This window comes from Coregonus lavaretus (genome assembly GCF_964263955.1).
Source record: "Coregonus lavaretus genome assembly, chromosome: 30".
Lineage (NCBI taxonomy): Eukaryota > Metazoa > Chordata > Actinopteri > Salmoniformes > Salmonidae > Coregonus > Coregonus lavaretus.
Window position 1 is genome coordinate 26902854 of NC_140017.1, and position 19115 is coordinate 26921968.

General features: G+C 41.3%; 2 protein-coding genes across 3 annotated transcripts; one reads left to right on the forward strand and one right to left on the reverse strand.

Moving 5' to 3' along the window:
- Window positions 1-5295: 5295 nt before the first annotated feature.
- Window positions 5296-12421, reverse strand: LOC311105878 (guided entry of tail-anchored proteins factor 1-like). Of its 2 annotated transcripts, none has more exons than XM_084148102.1 (5): window positions 12327-12421; window positions 10383-10548; window positions 8034-8101; window positions 6169-6283; window positions 5296-5857 (listed from the first exon to the last, which is right to left on the reverse strand). In XM_084148102.1, the coding sequence occupies exons 1-5, from the start codon at window positions 12414-12416 to the stop codon at window positions 5784-5786; spliced, it is 513 nt and encodes a 170-aa protein (XP_084004228.1). In that variant the 5' UTR covers window positions 12417-12421; the 3' UTR covers window positions 5296-5783. The 2 variants fall into 2 exon arrangements, with proteins under 2 accessions (XP_084004228.1, XP_084004229.1); XM_084148103.1 differs by lacking the exon at window positions 12327-12421 and adding an exon at window positions 10944-12317.
- A 704-nt stretch (window positions 12422-13125) lies between these two features.
- LOC311105879 (uncharacterized protein) lies at window positions 13126-16365 on the forward strand. Its single transcript, XM_084148104.1, has 6 exons — window positions 13126-13279; window positions 14624-14647; window positions 14748-14777; window positions 14895-14939; window positions 15055-15189; window positions 15404-16365. The coding sequence occupies exons 1-6, from the start codon at window positions 13262-13264 to the stop codon at window positions 15467-15469; spliced, it is 318 nt and encodes a 105-aa protein (XP_084004230.1). The 5' UTR covers window positions 13126-13261; the 3' UTR covers window positions 15470-16365.
- Window positions 16366-19115: the final 2750 nt, after the last annotated feature.

Sequence of the window (19115 nt, forward strand, 5' to 3'; positions counted from 1 at the left end):
GATATTTCATATCTTCTCATTACTACAGACAGCCTAGCTATAATAGCCTAGCTATAATGACGTACAGTGCATTCGGAAAGTATTCAGCCCCCCTGACTTTTTCCACATTTTGTTACGTTACAGTCTTATATTAAAATTGATAAAATTGTTTTTTTCCTCATCAATCTACACACAATACCCCATAATGGCAAAGCAAAAACTGTTTTTTAGATTTTTTTGCAAATGTATTTAAAATAAAAAATGGAAATATCACATTTACATAAGTATTCAGACCCTTTACTCAGTACTTTGTTGAAGCACCTTTGGCAGCAATTACAGCTTCGAGCCTTCTTGGGTATGCTGCTACAAGCTTGGCACACCTGTATTTGGGGAGTTTCTCCCATTCTTCTCTGCAGATCCTCTCAAGCTCTGTCAGCTTGGAGAGATGTTCAAAAGGGTTCAAGTCTGGGCTCTGGCTGGGCATTCAGAGACTTGTCCCGAAGCCACTCCTGAATTTTGTCTTGGCTGTGTGCTTAAGGTCATTGTTCTGTTGGAAGGTGAACCTTCGTCCCAGTCTGAGGTCCTGAGCGCTCTGGAGCAGGTTTTCATCAAGGATCTCTCATTACTTTGCTCTGTTCATCTTTCCCTCGATCCTGACTAGTCTCCCAGTCTCTGCCGCTGAAAAACATCCCCACAGCATGATGCTGCCACCACCATGGGATTGTGCCAGGTTTCCTCCAGATGTGACGGTTGCATTCAGGCCAAAGAGTTCAATCTTGGTTTCATCAGACCAGAGAATCTTGTTTCTCATGATCTGAGAGTCCTTTACATGCATTTTGGCAAACTCCAAGCGGGCTGTCATGTGCCTTTTACTGAGGAGCGGCTTCTGTCTGGCCACTCTACCATAAAGGCCTGATTGGTGGAGTGCTGCAGAGATGATTGTCATTCTGGAAGGTTCTCCCATCTCCACAGAGGAACTCTGGAGCTCTGTCAGAGTGACCATTGGGTTCTTGGTCACCTCCCTGACCAAGGCCCTTCTCCTCCGATTGCTCCGTTTGGCTGTGTGGCCAGCTCTAGAAAGAGTATTGGTGGTTCCAAACTTCTTCCATTTAAGAATGATGGAGGCCACACTGTTGCAGACATTTTTTGGTACCCTTCCCCAGATCTGTGCCTCGACACAATCCTGTCTCGGAGCTCTACAGACAATTCCTTCGACCTCATGGCTTGGTTTTTGCTCTGACATGCACTGTCAACTGTGGGACCTAATATAGACAGGTGTGTGCCTTTCCAAATCATGTCCAATCAATTGAATTGACCACAGGTGAACTCCAATCAAGTTGTAGAAACATCTCAAGGATGATCAATGGAAACAGGATGCACCTGAGCTCAATTTCGAGTCTCATAGCAAAGGGTTTGAATACTTATGTAAATAAGGTATTTCAGTTTGTTATTTTTTATACATTTTCAAAAATTTATAAAAAACAGTTTTTGCTTTGTCATTATGGGGTATTGTGTGTAGATTGTTGAGGACAATTTTTTATTTAATCCATTTTAGAATAAGGCTGTAACGTAACAACATGTGGAAAAAGGGAAGGGGTCTGAATACTTCCCGAATGCACTGTAAGTGTAGGCCTATAGGCCAAGATGGTTTGCTGCATATTCCAATGTAAGCATCACACTTAGGTGCTTTTTTCCTCTCAGCGCAAAACAAGAGAGGGCAGTGGTGCAAAAATAAGAAAAACACTGATTCAAGGAAACGCAAGGCCCCTCTCTTCCCTCCAATCAAGCTCCTGGAGGGCCCAAACCAGCGCATCAGGTCTGCCCACAGGCACCGCATTAAGGAGCTCAACAGCCAAGTGTGGGAGCTACAGCAGCAGCTGAGTGGTGTCTCCACAGAGAACAAGCTGCTGAAGCAGCTCCAGGGCCGCCACATGCTGGCGCTACAGCACTTCCAGGATTCACAGAGTGGCCTTCCCCAGGTACGCTGCAGTTTTTCTTTCGGGCTTTAATAACTGATCTATAACAAACTCATCAGATAACAACAATCATCTGATTTTGTAGCATTGGCTAAGGTCATAATGTTTTGCACCCACCCACACCCTCAGGTCCTGGCCAAGCACGGCAGCGAGGTGCGCGGTCTGCAGGAGCTCCTGCGCAAAGCCCGCATCCGCCGCAACAGTCTGTCCAGGCATCTGAGGGGCACGGAGGAGGAGCTGCTGCGCACCAAGGATGCTCTGCATCGGCTGCAGCTGCTCAGCGAGGACCGCAGCCTGGAAGAGAGGGAAGAGCTGAGCCACAGGCTGGCCCTGATCACTGTGGACCTGAACAGGAAGAACAAGAGGATACAGGTACAGTACATGCACTCACATGGCAGGGCTGACTCCATGTTCACAGGCCAGGTGGATGTCTGTATTGAAACTAATTGGGTTTTCAACTCTGTCCATTTGTATTGGTCTTCTACGGGGAGACCAATATAGATGGACAGGGTCAATACAGTTATGTTAGATTGATACTGTACACATAGTATCACAATGTTATACCTGTAGTGAAACTTAAATATATTGTGTGTCGCAGGACTTGGAAAGAAATCTTGAGCTGAGACAGATATCCTTCAATCGCCATCTTGCCACAGAAACAAGGAAGACCAATGAGGCCAGAGAGCTGTCTGATTACCTCCAGGCACAGATCAGTTTGTCGACCAAAAAAATCAAAGTAAGTTTATAAGTACTTGAGAGCAGCAACATACACAGAGTATAAAACACATTAGGAACACCCCCCCCCCCCCCAACCTTGTCAGTCTATGTCATGGAAGGAGCAGGTGTTCATAATGTTTTGTACAATCAGTGTAGGTAAACTGTTCCAGATCTGAGTAGTTTTGGAGTGTAGTGTTGTTTGAAAGAGTGACAGTCATTTAACTCGCAGTACTGCAATGTAAACACAAGAGGGAGTCTAATACAGCTGTATTTCTGAAGGCATAATTGAAGCTAAATACTCATTTTCCCTCTTGTAAACGCTACGCCATGCCCACGGACGTTAGTTTCTTCTCAGCAATGAGCCTGGATCGGAGTACCTCCCCAATGATTTTTAGAATGCAAACACATTCTAACCGTTCTGATTGGTCCCAGAAACCGATTTGTTGGGCCAGAGTCAGAACACGCATGGGTAAGGCGGCGTTTTGAAAAATTGTCATTGGCTTTGATTCTCTAATTGGTTAGAAATTATCCAATCGCTGATTACTTTGTTTAGTACAACACCCCTCATTTTGACTTCACCACAAACTACGGCAGTCTCAGACTGAAGTATGTAGCGAACAGAAGAGCAGCAGACTAATTCAGTTTGAGTCGTCAGGCAACTGGCAACAAACATGCCTGGTAACAGATATCAGGATGATACATTTATTGTACATATTGCATTCTTGAGAAATGGCTAACTGACGCATTTAACATGAAATATAGGAAAAAGAGAGAGAATTGGAGATCCACAATATCTACTCACATAGATTTCCAAAAGGCTGGAACGGAAAAGGTACAAAGACATTATGAGCTACTTTAATTTTAACCTGTACAACCCATGATCCAGATCGGACTATTTGTTTTTACTTGAGGCTGAATATCTTTTCCCATTTACAGGGGCAAGAGAAACTAAATCTGTTCAAACAGATGACTTATCCTCTCTCCCCATCGAGGCTCCATGCCAACTTGAACTAGAATATGCCAGTTCACTTGAACATCTGGAGTTGGAGAAGCAGAAGAGTTTGAGCTGGGTACGTTCATGGATTTCGTTCTCTCTCACATTCTTTGCAGAAAGCTGTATAAATGGGTAACGGTCAATAAAACATTTATTCAATATTGACCGATAGAAGCAAAAGAGTAACTCCTTGATAAAAGTTTGTGTAGTGAGTTCCAGTGTAAAGTTGATATCTGGTTGTTTTTTTCAGGAGTCCTTTGCCATCGACTTCACAGACAGAAGTGACGCAGCAGACATGTCAGTGGATGACAGAGGATCAAACGATAATGAAGACTATGCTGGTAAGGATTTTTTAAAAACTTTACTACAGCCTATTGGGACTACCAATGAACAGATGCGAAGCTAAGTGGATATTGAGGAAATAAATGGTTAAATTACACTCTGAAGAGTCTGGTATGTACTCTCCAGTCACAGAGTATATGCAAACAAGACAGCAAACTCCCAAACATTGGGAGTAATTAAAGCTCACGTGTCATAGTAATTAACAGGACTGAAATAACCTTTCCTGTGTCATGTTATATCCACAAAAAAAGCCAGGGGATTGACAACCCTAAATGTTTTTCAAAAGTGCAAGCAACTATCATATTTATCCACAGAGGATGGAGAGTTGGATGGTGGTTCTGAGGAGGATCCACAGCTTCAGGGTGAGGAGAATTGCCTTGCAGAGAAGGCAGCGAGTTCCCCAAAGGCTTCAGGAGAGCAAACAGAGCCATTTGAAAGCCAGGTCCGGTACACTCCGGAGGACTTTCTTAATACAGAACGTGCCAACAAGGCCCTTGAATCCTCTCCCAGGACCAAGCGCCTCTACAAATTCAAAGAAACCATCCAGAACCTACACAGTGGAAAGCCTGCCTATACCAGCCATACCCACAGCCTGAGAAAGAGCCCTCCTAGATACATCAAGAGCCAGGCCAGGGTGGAGAACCTGGGGTCTGGGGCGTATGAGCCCTCCTTTGTCACTATACCAGCAGACACCACGGGCCCTCAACCGGAGGAAGGCGTAGTCCGCAGCAAGAAGAGCAGCTTGATGAAAGAGCTTTTCGGCCAGGCCCCAATCACTGATCCAATGGCCATGCAGAAAGGCAGATCCAGAGTTCAAAGCACGGACCTGGACAGAATGTCATCTTACCATACAGGAGACACTAGCCCGGTCTCACCTGGGAGAGAGACCAAGATCATTTTTGATTGACCCAAGAACAATACAAAATGATAATCTATTTTCATAAGTTGATTATTTTAATAAATCTTTCATCTGCCATGGCAACTCAACACATTAGTAAATGGAGTATTTGTATACATTATATTTATAATGATTATATACCTGGAAAGTATTGTTCAACTATTTGTTACAGAGGTCAAATTAAGCTCTCTGTTTGTGATTAGAGCATCACAAACATTCTGACACTATTGCTCATGACAAATTCCTTAACTCCCTTGAAATCAGATTGTAATGAAAGCAACATTCAATGAAGACCATTCCTATGCCACAATGGTACATTGTACAATTTTGTAACAGCCTCTGTAAAATACCCAAGATGCTAAGAACAACAAACACTTGAGGCCTTCAGTTTTAATTCTTTATTGTGTTGAAGTATGCATACTTCAACACTTCCAAAACCCAAACAGTAAACTTTGTGATATTAGTTCAGCTTTCATTCAGCAAATGAAAATGTGCCACAGACCATGCCTACAATTAACATGAATAACAATTAACAAAATTACATAACAATATTAAACAATTTTAACACTTCTTGCTCAACTCATTTCAATAAGTTGGAATGAGATTTAAATAAATGGTCATTAAAACATGCTCATACAATCATTACGCAGTGTAGCAATTTGTGAAATAACATCCGATTCCAAAGCCAACATGAGAGACCGTCAAATATGTGCAATAACACTAGCAATGTAAGGCAACGTTTGAATATGTGGTGCTTTGTAAAAGTGCTTACCAACAGTACCGATTTACACTTTAATATCAATGCGCTGAGTAACACCGCCTGACTTTATTCTCAGAGCATTTGGGGAATAAATAAGACATGAAAAGATACCATTCCTTAGCTAACAGCATGTAGACCAATAGACACCACTTTGTTGCACACCACCAGCCAGCATGTGATTCCAACACCACCTGAAAGGATACAAAGACTGGGTTCAAATAGTTATGGTCAGAGTTGGCAGTTAGTAGTATTTGATGTCAGTTTTCAAAAGAAAAGAAAGTGCAACACAGAGTTTTAAATTCCATGTTAAGAGGGGAAAAGAGTCATGTGATTCTATCTTCAGTGTTTAAAAAGACCGAATAAAAGAGACGTTCAGTAGTCGTCTATAATTAGCCAATACTAACTCTTAAACATGTTTACACATTAAACTTGATTACAATGAATTAACCCAAGTGAAAGCGAGTGGGCCTCAATTCTCAGGCGTTGTAATCACACAATGTACCTGCTACTCCAGATGGGAAAGCCACCAGCCGCTCCAGGGGGGCAATCCACTTACTGGGTACAACAGTCACTGGGTCAGCATAATACTTCCAAATCAGTGAGATCATCAGAGCAGCCTAGAGAGACAACAGAAAACAGCCTGATTCAGTGCTTCACAATCACTTGTGCATGTCTCTGTTGGTGACAACAGACATTTAAAAAAGGTATGTACAGTGGGGGAAAAAAGTATTTAGTCAGCCACCAATTGTGCAAGTTCTCCCACTTAAAAAGATGAGAGAGGCCTGTAATTTTCATCATAGGTACACGTCAACTATGACAGACAAAATGAGGGGAAAAAATCCAGAGAAATCACATTGTAGGATTTTTAATGAATGTATTTGCAAATTATGGTGGAAAATAAGTATTTGGTCAATAACAAAAGTTTCTCAATACTTTGTTATATACCCTTTGTTGGCAATGACACAGGTCAAACGTTTTCTGTAAGTCTTCACAAGGTTTTCACACACTGTTGCTGGTATTTTGGCCCATTCCTCCATGCAGATCTCCTCTAGAGCAGTGAGGTTTTGGGGCTGTCGCTGGGCAACACGGACTTTCAACTCCCTCCAAAGATTTTCTATGGGGTTGAGATCTGGAGACTGGCTAGGCCACTCCAGGACCTTGAAATGCTTCTTACGAAGCCACTCCTTCGTTGCCCGGGCGGTGTGTTTGGGATCATTGTCATGCTGAAAGACCCAGCCACGTTTCATCTTCAATGCCCTTGCTGATGGAAGGAGGTTTTCACTCAAAATCTCACGATACATGGCCCCATTCATTCTTTCCTTTACACGGATCAGTCGTCCTGGTCCCTTTGCAGAAAAACAGCCCCAAAGCATGATGTTTCCACCCCCATGCTTCACAGTAGGTATGGTGTTCTTTGGATGCAACTCAGCATTCTTTGTCCTCCAAACACGACGAGTTGAGTTTTTACCAAAAAGTTCTATTTTGGTTTCATCTGACATTCTCCAAATCCTCTTCTGGATCATCCAAATGCACACTAGCAAACTTCAGACGGGCCTGGACATGTACTGGCTTAAGCAGGGGGACATGTCTGGCACTGCAGGATTTGAGTCCCTGGCAGCGTAGTGTGTTACTGATGGTAGGCTTTGTTACTTTGGTCCCAGCTCTCTGCAGGTCATTCACTAGGTCCCCCCGTGTGGTTCTGGGATTTTTGCTCACCGTTCTTGTGATCATTTTGACCCCATGGAGTGAGATCTTGCGTGGAGCCCCAGATCGAGGGAGATTATCAGTGGTCTTGTATGTCTTCCATTTCCTAATAATTGCTCCCACAGTTGATTTCTTCAAACCAAGCTGCTTACCTATTGCAGATTCAGTCTTCCCAGCCTGGTGCAGGTCTACAATTTTGTTTCTGGTGTCCTTTGACAGCTCTTTGGTCTTGGTCATAGTGGGGTTTGGAGTGTGACTGTTTGAGGTTGTGGACAGGTGTCTTTTATACTGATAACAAGTTCAAACAGGTGCCATTAATACAGGTAACGAGTGGAGGACAGAGGAGCTTCTTAAAGAAGAAGTTACAGGTCTGTGAGAGCTAGAAATCTTGCTTGTTTGTAGGTGACCAAATACTTATTTTCCACCATAATTTGCAAATAAATTCATTAAAAATCCTACAATGTGATTTTCTGGATGTATTTTTCTCATTTTGTCTGTCATAGTTGACGTGTACCTATGATGAAAATTACAGGCCTCTCATCTTTTTTAAGTGGGAGAACTTGCACAATTGGTGGCTGACTAAATACTTTTTTCCCCCACTGTATATTTTGTACCTATTAAAGAATATAGGACATATTTCTCATTTCAATGTTTAACACTCACCTGCAGGATGTAAAAACCTATATTCACCATCCATTTCATTTTGGCTTGTTGAGCAGTTCTTGACTTGACTGTAAGAAGAAGAAAAAAAAACTGATCAATCTTATCTGCGCAGGAACCATCTAAATGAATTATTGGTATCCATTCTCTAAATATCAAATAAATATCCACTAAAATGCCTACAAACATACAGTAATGTTAGGAATTTTGACAGATCTAATAACAGTTAACTTTTGGGTGTTCTTCACAATTAATTTCAGTGTATACTACACAACATGCATTGGAATAGAACCTGCTTTTTATGGTATGGCATAAGGGAGGGGTTGGCAGGGACAAATAAGACTGATGTGTGACCAGTGTATACAGTGCATATGACTGGAGAAATACGCATGTGGTGCATTTCATTGTGAAAACGCTTTTCATTCCAAAATAGTTAAATATTCCTGTCGTTGAACAACAGGATTTGAACTTGAAGGCACGTTGGTTGATAGGCAGTGGCCCTGAACTGAGACAGCGGGGGAGCGAGTGAGAGACAGCTGTTTGGGTGTACAGTAGGGAGGCTCTAGAGACAAAAAGTTGGTTTTCTCAACGTACGAAACACCATATATCAAGGTCACCTACGTTGTGACTCATCTAAACAATGTGGTAAAGAGTGAACGTGTGGACTTTTTTGGTCATTTTGACAAATTCAAAACTAGGTATTTTCAAACCAAAACATAAAAATTGCCTTGGGGTTTTTGTCACAACCTGTATTTGCCACTGTAAAAATACTGTAACAGAACACCACTGAGGAATGTTTTCTAAACAAACCATTCTCATTCCTGAGAATTTGTCCATAACATAATTTTTCATCAACAAAGAAAATCCCCATCTGAGTATAATATTTCCCTGTTTGCTCTGTCATAACCCTTACGGTTGCAGGGCAGGCGCCATAGTGTAATGCAAAGGCTACCATTCATATAATAATGATAATATGCCATTTAGCAGACGCTTTTATCCAAAGCGACTTACAGTCATGCGTGCATACATTTTTATTTATTTTTTGTGTACGGGTGGTCCCGGGGATCGAACCCACTACCTTGGCGTTACAAGCGCTGTGCTCTACCAGCTGAGCTACAGAGGACCATATAACATTAACTCTTGGCAAATGGCTGTTGGAGACATTTGGTTGTTGTCTGATTAACTCTTGGCAAATGGCTGTTGGAGACATTTGGTTGTTGTCTGATAGTCAATGGGGTGTGTGTCTATATGACACCCACTCGTAATGGAGCTCTATACTATGCTTCCTGCCTCTGTAGAGCTCAGAGCTGTGGCCTGGACATGAAGGAGAGCAACAGGCAGCAGCTGCACCACGAGGCCCTCCAGTGAACACTCAGTCTGTTATCTAAACCCCACCTCCCACTGTCCACACGTGGTGCGTTAACATGCAAGTCCCATATAGGCAGTAGCGAGGCTGTGATTGGGAGTCCCATAGGGCGGCGCACAATTGGCCCAGCGTCGTCCGGGTTTGGCCGGTGTAGGCCGTCATTGTAAATAAGAATTTGTTCTTAACTGACTTGCCTAGTTAAATAAAGGTAAAATAAAATAAAAATAAAGAGAGCAGTTTGAAAAACCTAGAGGTATGGATCATTTGGTTTCCCACCTTTTTGCCGCTTATCGTATAGAAGATCAGAGGTTGTAAATGAGGGAGCTATAGCATCTGTATCTACATCTGCATTGCTTGCTGTTTGGGGTTTTAGGCTGGGTTTCTGTATAAGCACTTTGTGACATCTGCTGATTTGATTTGGGAGGAGCTACAGGAGGAGGGGCTCATCTTAATAGTTGTAATGGAATCAATGGAATGGTATCAAACATCCTATAGCTCCTCCCACCAGCCTCCACTGAGCTATAGTAAAAGTCTGACTTTCATCTAACCCTAACAAAGGTGTGATAATGTCTCACTTTTATCTCTATCAGGGATTTTTCTGCCATTGTAATCCTTGGGCGGGCAGCCTAAGCATTTTTTCGGCACACCTAAGTCCAAACAGTGTTAAATTAAAAAATATATAATACAAATAATTTTTGGGATGGAAAAACGTTTTCAGTGTAAACTTAAACAACTAAAACCAGATATAAAGTATGTAGAATAAATAAATAACCTTTGAGAACTAACAATAACCAAAATAAAAGCTAGAAAGTCACGGAGAATTACAAATTCCAAAAGCAATGAATTTAACAGTATTGAATTTGTTATTATGTTTGAGCATAAGAATTGCCACGCCCTCTGCCACACCCATTTTTGATCCAGAAAAAACGTCTATAAAAGTGGAAAATGTCATGCGGACATCAATTTAAATTGTGTGTCTCTCTTACCATGTGTCTTCAGCTTGTCCGTCATCTTGTTGATTTTGCGCTCTAGTCTGGCGTATCTGGCGAACTCATCCATCATGCTAACGGAGTTGTGCTCCTTCTTCATCTCCTGGATCTCAGCCCTCATATCCCTCTCCTGCTCAGCATCGTTCTGAAGGACCTTCGACAACTTCACATCCCAACAGACAAACATTTCATTGTATATTTCGCTAGAACATAGCAAACACACACTACTAGGCCTGCTGCCACCAGATGGCGCTATTATTCCATAAGTCTTGTCATTTTCAAAGGGAAATGACCAAATACGTAAGGAATGATAGCGCCATCTGCCTGCAGCAGGGCTAATACACTACAGGTTTAGCCTGGTTTCTCATAGGAGATAACTTTGGGATGGTTACCAGTTAGCCCTTGATCATGACTCTGTTTCATTACACATAAGTCATTGGACGAAGGCGTCCGACGCTCAATCTGAACATTAACACGCGTCGCTTGAGGTATGATTTTGGAAGCATAAGGACCTTACCTTTTATATCAGCGAGAAATAAAGGTTAAATTGATACACACCTTGATAGGTTTTGGGTCAGTGTTCCCACACGGCCGTATCTCCATGTTACAGCGCTTGTTTATGGAAGCCAAGAGGCGGCCACCAGTGCTAATTAGCACGCTCCGAACACCTGTGTGTAAACGTAACTCGGGAAGTGTAGTTTCGTCGGATGAAGAGAGCCATAGCTGTATGGATCTGTGCAAAACTGCTACAGTAAGTGTATATTTTTTTATTTTAAACATTCTTTCTCCCTGATGAAAGATAAAGGCCATATGTTTCGAAAGCCATATCGCAAGCGATGATTAGTGATGTTTCTAAACGTTAAAACAAAGCGTCAGGATTGTAGTTCACATGAGGTAGTCGTGGACGAAGCTAATGGCTGAAAACTGTAGGTAGAAGGCAGAATGCCGCCTAGAGTTTGAGAGCTAGTTACCAGTATATGTTACTGCAACAAAAGTGCCAAGGTATTGGAAAGTTGTATTATGTCCGGTAAACACTGTACGTCATCCTGTTAAATGTGTTGTTCTGATACAATGACGTTCATGAATTGAATTTTTTAAAAATTATCCACTCACTAACTGTACGTCGCTCTGGATAAGAGCATCTGCTAAATGACTAAAATGTAAAAATGTAATTGCATTCACATGTAGGGTACCAAATGTTTTACTCATTTAAAAGTCTATTTTCTTTGTAATTAAATTGCCTTGGCAAGTGACAAGTATGTTTCTGCCTCCTTGGGTCATTTATGGTTTACTGCATGAGAACATGTAACACCTGGTTTAGGACTGTATTGCTTAATAAGGCACGGGGGGGTGTGGTGGCCAATATACCACATCTAAGGGCTGTTCTTAAGCACAGCAGAGTGCCTGGATACAGCCCTTAGCCATGGTATGTGGGTCATATACCGTAAACCCCAGAGGTGCCTTATTGCTATTATAAACTGGTTACAAAAGTAAATAGAACATTACAAATAAATGTTTTGTCATACCAATGGTATATGGTCTCCTATACCATGGCTTTCAGCCAATCAGCATTCAGAGCTCGAACCACCCAGTTTATAACAACCCATATTCTATGCCTATATGCTAGAAATACCATCAGACCTCAGATTTATTTACATGTTATGGTTGCTATTTGAATCTGCACCCAATAGATAACTACACGGCATTATCTAACTGGCTCTGTATGGCACTGTTATCAGCCTAACACACCTTCCATGATATAATGTAACAATTTACCAACAGGATGGAATGGTTGGTTAGCTTCGTTGTTGTTTGAGGGGCGCGAGAGGTAAAATAGCAAGCTAGCTAATCCAACCTGGGCAAATCTGCCAAAACATTACATGATTTACAAGCCAACCCTGCATTTCTTACACGACCAATGTCTAAACAACCGCTACTTACGAAAGAGGAAATGGTGGGCAACAGTATTTTGAAGAGATTGCACAAAAAGACAGATCCCAACACCAGGAACCAAGCGCACCCGGCAGCCATTTTTTCTTATCAACCTTTGTTGCTGCTGCGCGCATCATAAAGGGACCCAACATCCAGGCTGAACTATGGGCTGATTTTCACATTAGGAACTCTTATTCATTCAAATACAGCATATTTTATTAACTTCAAATCATTATGAGTGTGCAAAATATATTTATAAGAAGATGTAATATCAGTTCATTGTCCACACATTTTCTAGATTACTTTATTCAATAAAAAAAATACTGACAATTCTATAAGGGTAATTTACACTGTGTACATTTGACATTTTAGTCATTTAGCAGACGCTCTTATCCAGAGCGATTTACAGTTAGTGAGTGCATACATATATTTTTTTCATACTGGCCCCCCGTGGGAAACGAACCCACAACCCTGGCGTTGCAAGCGCCATGCTCTACCAACTGAGCTACACGGGGCCCATTATTCTAATATAATATCAACGAAAATAACACATAACTTTGAATCCAGCTATTCCCACCACTTTAGTAAAAATTGAAAGTTGGAACGACTGATTGGCATACAGACCTACCCACACAGGTAACTTGCTATGGTTTAAAAATATGTTGCCTAGACCTTAAAGCCAATCAATGGCAACAAGGGGCGGAGAATAAATTGTCCGTCAGGTTGGTAGGATAAGGAATACAATATAGAGAGGGGGGATCCAATCCGGTTTCAGCTAGTTTCTGTACGTAGGCCTACTGATGGAACATTTATGTTAGTTACAGTGTGTTCTGAAGGTACTGACTGTGTTACATCGAACACATTCAGAAGCCTGCACTGAGTTTTCAGTAACTGAGAAGGCTAATTTGTGCTCTTGTTCTCTAGACAATACAAGTAAAGCAGCCATGCCGAAAAGAAGCAAAGTAAGTTGGAATGTGTACCTTTTAATTTAAACCTTATTTTACAATATATCATTTCACACAGGAAGTGTTTTATAAATACATGCAACAATTGCATGTACGCTAATATATGCTTAATACAATGTAACACTTTTGCTCTAAAGTCTGAATGTGTTTTTGTGTGTGTCTTGTTGATATGGAAGTGGCGCCTTTTTACTTAGTGCAGTAACATTTTCCATTCGATCTCACTTTCTCCTTGTAATAACCTGTACAGGATAAACTATCGCAGCTTGTGCTTTTTATACAAGTAACGTAATCATATCATTTACTTTGACGCATATATTGGGTATTTCATGAATGTAAAGTAGCTTAATAGCCTTCTCAGCAATGAGATCAGACAAAGGGGTGTAACCCACCAGCAATGTAAGTAAGCTAACGTTACATGTTGCCATTGCAGAAATGCGTGCATGAGCAAAATGATATTTTGTGAATATTGGAAGTGCTTTAATCGCCTACATATTGGGTTCACGTTTGTATTCAAATACCTTTAGTAGCCTAGTTTTAATCCTAAAAAACAGACGCTTGTGACATCCTATATTATCACTTTGTGTCCTGTGTGCAGTAAAGCGTATTGTAATGCGCGACACCCTATGGCATGGAAAGGTACAGTCTTTGGGGTGTCATGGCAGCCCTTGCAAATACGAAAGGCATCGGCAACTCAGCGACATTTATCACTTTAATGGGGTCATCGAAAAAGTAGTTATAAAGAAAAAGACCACCGGAGTTATAGGTGGTCACGCCTAAAATGTTTTGCTATTTGTTGGTGCGCATTCCCTGTCTTTGATTCGGTAACATGTTGCATTATGCAACAGCGAATTTCTGTGGACATGCACGACACCGTATACGGGTAGGCCGGGATCACAGAATTATAGATATTACTAATGGCGGGAACATACAGTAGACTGGTTGACATAGCGGGTGGATGGATGCCTTCATGTAACACGTCTCCGTGTGTTGCTGGGGGGGTGGGGGCTGCTATTTGGCCTTTATGTGTATAGGCTACTAAAGCCTAACCATAACATACTGTTTTACTTGTGGCTCTCACAGTAACTGGTCCCACAAAGGCTCCATTTTGCATCATGCCAATGGGGAAAGTCAAATGGCATAGTAATGTAAATACGTTAGCCTCCCCTCCCCCACTCACTTTCAGATTACATAATACCTCTTTAATTTGGGGTGGAGCGGTGGGGGTACAGCATGTGAGCCCATCCTCTAGCATTACACACCCTGGCCGCTCCCGACCAATGAATGTGCGATTGTTGTTCTTGGTTTTTACTAAGATTTTTTTTCTTCTCTCCCCCCTCACAGGCAAGTAATGACATTGAAGTCGAGGTTAGTATTTCATGCTGTTAAAAATGTTATATTTGTTAAATCCATTATGAATAAATTTTGTCTGCAATAACTGATTTAACTTTTTTGTTTTTCTCACCAGCCAAAGAGGCGATCCACGAGGTTGTCATCAGTAAGTTTACTATATATTATAATATTTGTTGTATAGCCTATTTATGATGTTTTCTATGAATAGATGGTATTGTGTATTTGTAATTTGACTAATTATCTAATATTCATTACATTGCAGAAACCTACTACTCCAGCTAAACCAGAGCCTAAGGCAAAGGCAAAGGTAAAAACAAATGTTGTAATTGTCAGCTTTTGCTGAAACCAAAAACTACTCAATTATTATACATACTATGCATTTGTACATTGACATGTATCTCATGTTTGTCTGTTTCTTGTAGACACCAGTCAAGGCAGCAGCCAAGCCCAAAAAGGTAAAGGAGGCAGTAGAGAAGGCCAAGCCTGAGGAGAAGACAGAAGAGCCTGAGGAAGAAGAAGCAGCACCGGCAGAAAACGGAGAGGCCAAAGCTGAGGAGGTAAGACTTGTTGGCTTAGTTTCAATTATACAATATGCCATGCCACTGAGATATATAATTCAAAATCAGGAGTATTAGGTATTACAAATAGACCAACTATTATAATTGCCATTGACAGCTTGTTTGTCCCCAACACACACAAATATTGTGTAACCAACAAGACCTAAAATAACTATCCTATAATATGAGAATGTTTTTTTTTTTCATCCTCCAGGAGGCAGCAGAAGAGGCAGATGCTGATGCAGATGAGCCTGAGAAAGAGGAGGATGAGGCAGAATAACATCCTTACCCTTTTGCCAGTGCTCCCTGTACCTCCTTTCTTGTACAATGCAGAGGAATATTTTTATCAACTATTTTCTTAAGAAAAAGCAGGTTGTGTAGTAGTAAGATTGTAGAAACACTTTTTTTTTACACCTCTGGAAGAAAAGTTATGGTCATTGTGTGTTTCCCTTTTCTTTTGTGGTCTGGGGCAGATGTCAGAGAGGGGCGGGGGGCGGCAGGTTTGCAGCAATGACATGCAATCAAGCCAATATCAGGAATTTGTTATTCAACTGGGAGAGCTTGTATGACACTAACATTCCATAGGCTTTATGAGGGACAGTTTATTTAACCTGTATTGTACAGGGAAGGGTTGGGGGGTTTATACACAATAACACTTGTTTTATTTTTGTTTATAATTTGTAGGAAGGTGGTGACTGTTTAAGCTGTGCTCTATGAATATTAACTGTTTTATGAATCCACAGTAATGGTTCATCATCATCCTCCCTAGTACATGTACTGGATTTTTCATCAGGCCTGTGCATTATGTTAAATGTTTTTTGTCTCTGTTCGGTGATGGCATTGCAATAACATTTGATATAGCTGCTGTGAAACTAAGGTTTTTTCATAATTTCGATGCAGTATGTAGGTACGTTGTGAGGATGGTTCATGTGTTTTTAGCCAAGCTAATAACATGAAATGCATTACAGTGTTAAACATACTGGTTGTAGTTAATCCTTTTGAGGATACTGATAAACATGACTGTACTTTCACTTAATCTTTCAAGTGAACATAGCAGCTGTAGCAAGATTTACATTTGGTTTTAGGATTTTATGTACAGTTTCTCTCCTTTTTTTGTAGCTGTATCTGTTATGATTGGTATAAACATGCCAATTGAATTAAAATGGTTGCAATTTCTCTTTGTTTTCTCTGTTCTCTTATTGATCACACGTGAAATAAAAACTGTAAACGCATGATATTCCTTATTCACAGACACTGTATTGATTAAATACTCTGTAATATCTCTCTTATACCATATTGGTTGAAAATGTGTGATTGTTTTTTGATACATATGTCTGCAATTCTATTATTAGGCCAGTGCCAGTGCAGCCATACACCACCTCAGTAGGCTATTCGACAAGCAGCTGCATGACAATCGCAATATTTCAGGGATCGTCAACTGGTTTGCAGCGTACACATTATTTATAATTATGTTCCGGCCCTGACCATCCGCTCAGGGAAAAAATCGCTCTGCGGCTGAATCTAGTTGATGACCCATTCTCTATTTCAACCAATGAGTTACCTATTAATAACAGAACTAATATTTTTTATGAATAACTACTCAGTTTTACCTAATTATGAAACTTTCATATCTGGTGCATCTGTTATTGTTTTTTCAATATGACTTTTTCTTATTACACAAATGACATTTGTTGTACCATAAATATTTACGGTGAGGGGAAAAAGTATTTGATCCCCTGCTGATTTTGTATGTTTGCCTACTGACAAAGAAATGATCAGTCTATAATTTTAATGGTAGGTTTATTTGAACAGTGAGAGACAGAATAACAACAAAAAAATACAGAAAAACGCATGTCAAAAATGGTATAAATTGATTAGCATTTTAATGAGGGAAATAAGTATTTGACCCCCTTTCAATCAGAAAGATTTCTGGCTCCCAGGTGTCTTTTATACAGGTAACGAGCTGAGATTAGGAGCACACTCTTAAAGAGTGCTCCTAATCTCAGTTTGTTACCTGTATAAAAGACACCTGTCCACAAAAGCAATCAATCAATCAGATTCCAAACTCTCCACCATGGCCAAGACCAATGAGCTCTCCAAGGATGTCAGGGACAAGATTGTAGACCTACACAAGGCTGGAATGGGCTACAAGACCATAGCCAAGCAGCTTGGTGAGAAGGTGACAACAGTTGGTGCGATTATTCGCAAATGGAAGAAACACAAAAGACTGTCAATCTCCCTCGGCCTGGGGCTTCATGCAAGATCTCACCTCATGGAGTTGCAATGATCATGAGAACGGTGAGGAATAAGCCCAGAACTACACGGGAGGATCTTGTCAATGATCTCAAGGCAGCTGGGACCATAGTCACCAAGAAAACAATTGGTAACACACTACGCCGTGAAGGACTGAAATCCTGCAGCGCCCGCAATGTCCCCCTGCTCAAGAAAGCACATATACAGGGCCGTCTGAAGTTTGCCAATGAACATCTGAATGATTGAGAGGAGAACTGGGTGAAAGTGTTGTGGTCAGATGAGACCAAAATGGAGCTCTTTGGCATCAACTCAACTCGCCGTGTTTGGAGGAGAAGGAATGCTGCCTATAACCCCAAGAACACCATCCCCACCGTCAAACATGGAGGTGGAAACATTATGCTTTGGGGGTGTTTTTCTGCTAAGGGGACAGGACAACTTCACCGCATCAAAGGGACGATGGCCATGTACCGTCAAATCTTTGGTGAGAACCTCCTTCCCTCAGCCAGGGCATTGAAAATGGGTCGTGGATGGGTATTCCAGCATGACAATGACCCAAAACACACGGCCAAGGCCACAAAGGAGTGGCTCAAGAAGAAGCACATTAAGGTCCTGGAGTGGCCTAGCAAGTCTCCAGACCTTAATCCCATAGAAAATCTGTGGAGGGAGCTGAAGGTTCGAGTTGCCAAACGTCAGCCTCGAAACCTTAATGACTTGGAGAAGATCTGCAAAGAGGAGTGGAACAAAATCCCTCCTGAGATGTGTGCAAACCTGGTGGCCAACTACAAGAAACGTCTGACCTCTGTGATTGCCAACAAGGGGTTTGCCACCAAGTACTAAGTCATGTTTTGGAGAGGGGTCAAATACTTATTTCCCTCATTAAAATGCAAATTAATTTATAACACTTTTGACATGTGTTTTTCTGGATGTTTTTGTTGTTATTCGTCTCTCACTGTTCAAATAAACCTACCATTAAAATTATAGACTGATCATGTCTTTGTCAGTGGGCAAACGTACAAAATCAGCAGGGGATCAAAAACTTTTTTCCCTCACTGTAGCCTGAAATGGGTCATGTCTTGAAGGGATGCCACTAATATCAGTGACATTAAAACTTGCATATTCAAATAGCGTCAGGGAGAATGTTTGCGTTTTAACTAACCTTTACCTAATTCTCCTAACCTGCTATGTTAATTCTCCTAACCTGCAGCGTAAGTTCTCCTGACCTGCTACGAAAAGTCACTTCTGACAGCGGCATATCCCATCTAGTCAAGACCCCTCAAATGCGAGTGCAGGATAGACACCAGATGGAGACTAGAGAACAATATACAGTATTTACATGATGTAAGACATTTGGGCATATCATGTCATATCTCCAGACAAATGTCAAAAAATGTAAAATAAATATTCCTGAAATTGTCATAGCACTAATAGTTTGCTTACTTGTCAATGCAATTGAAGCCTATTGAGCACTGCATAGGAGAACGCTTCCTGCCCGAATGAATAGTGCCAACTGTAAAGTTTGGTGGAGGAGGAATAATGGTCTGGGGCTGTTTTTCATGGTTGGAGCTAGGCCCCTTAGTTCCAGTGAAGGAAAATCTTAACGCTACAGCATACAATGATATTCTAGACGATTCTGTGCTTCCAACTTTGTGGTAACAGTTTGGGGAGGGCCCTTT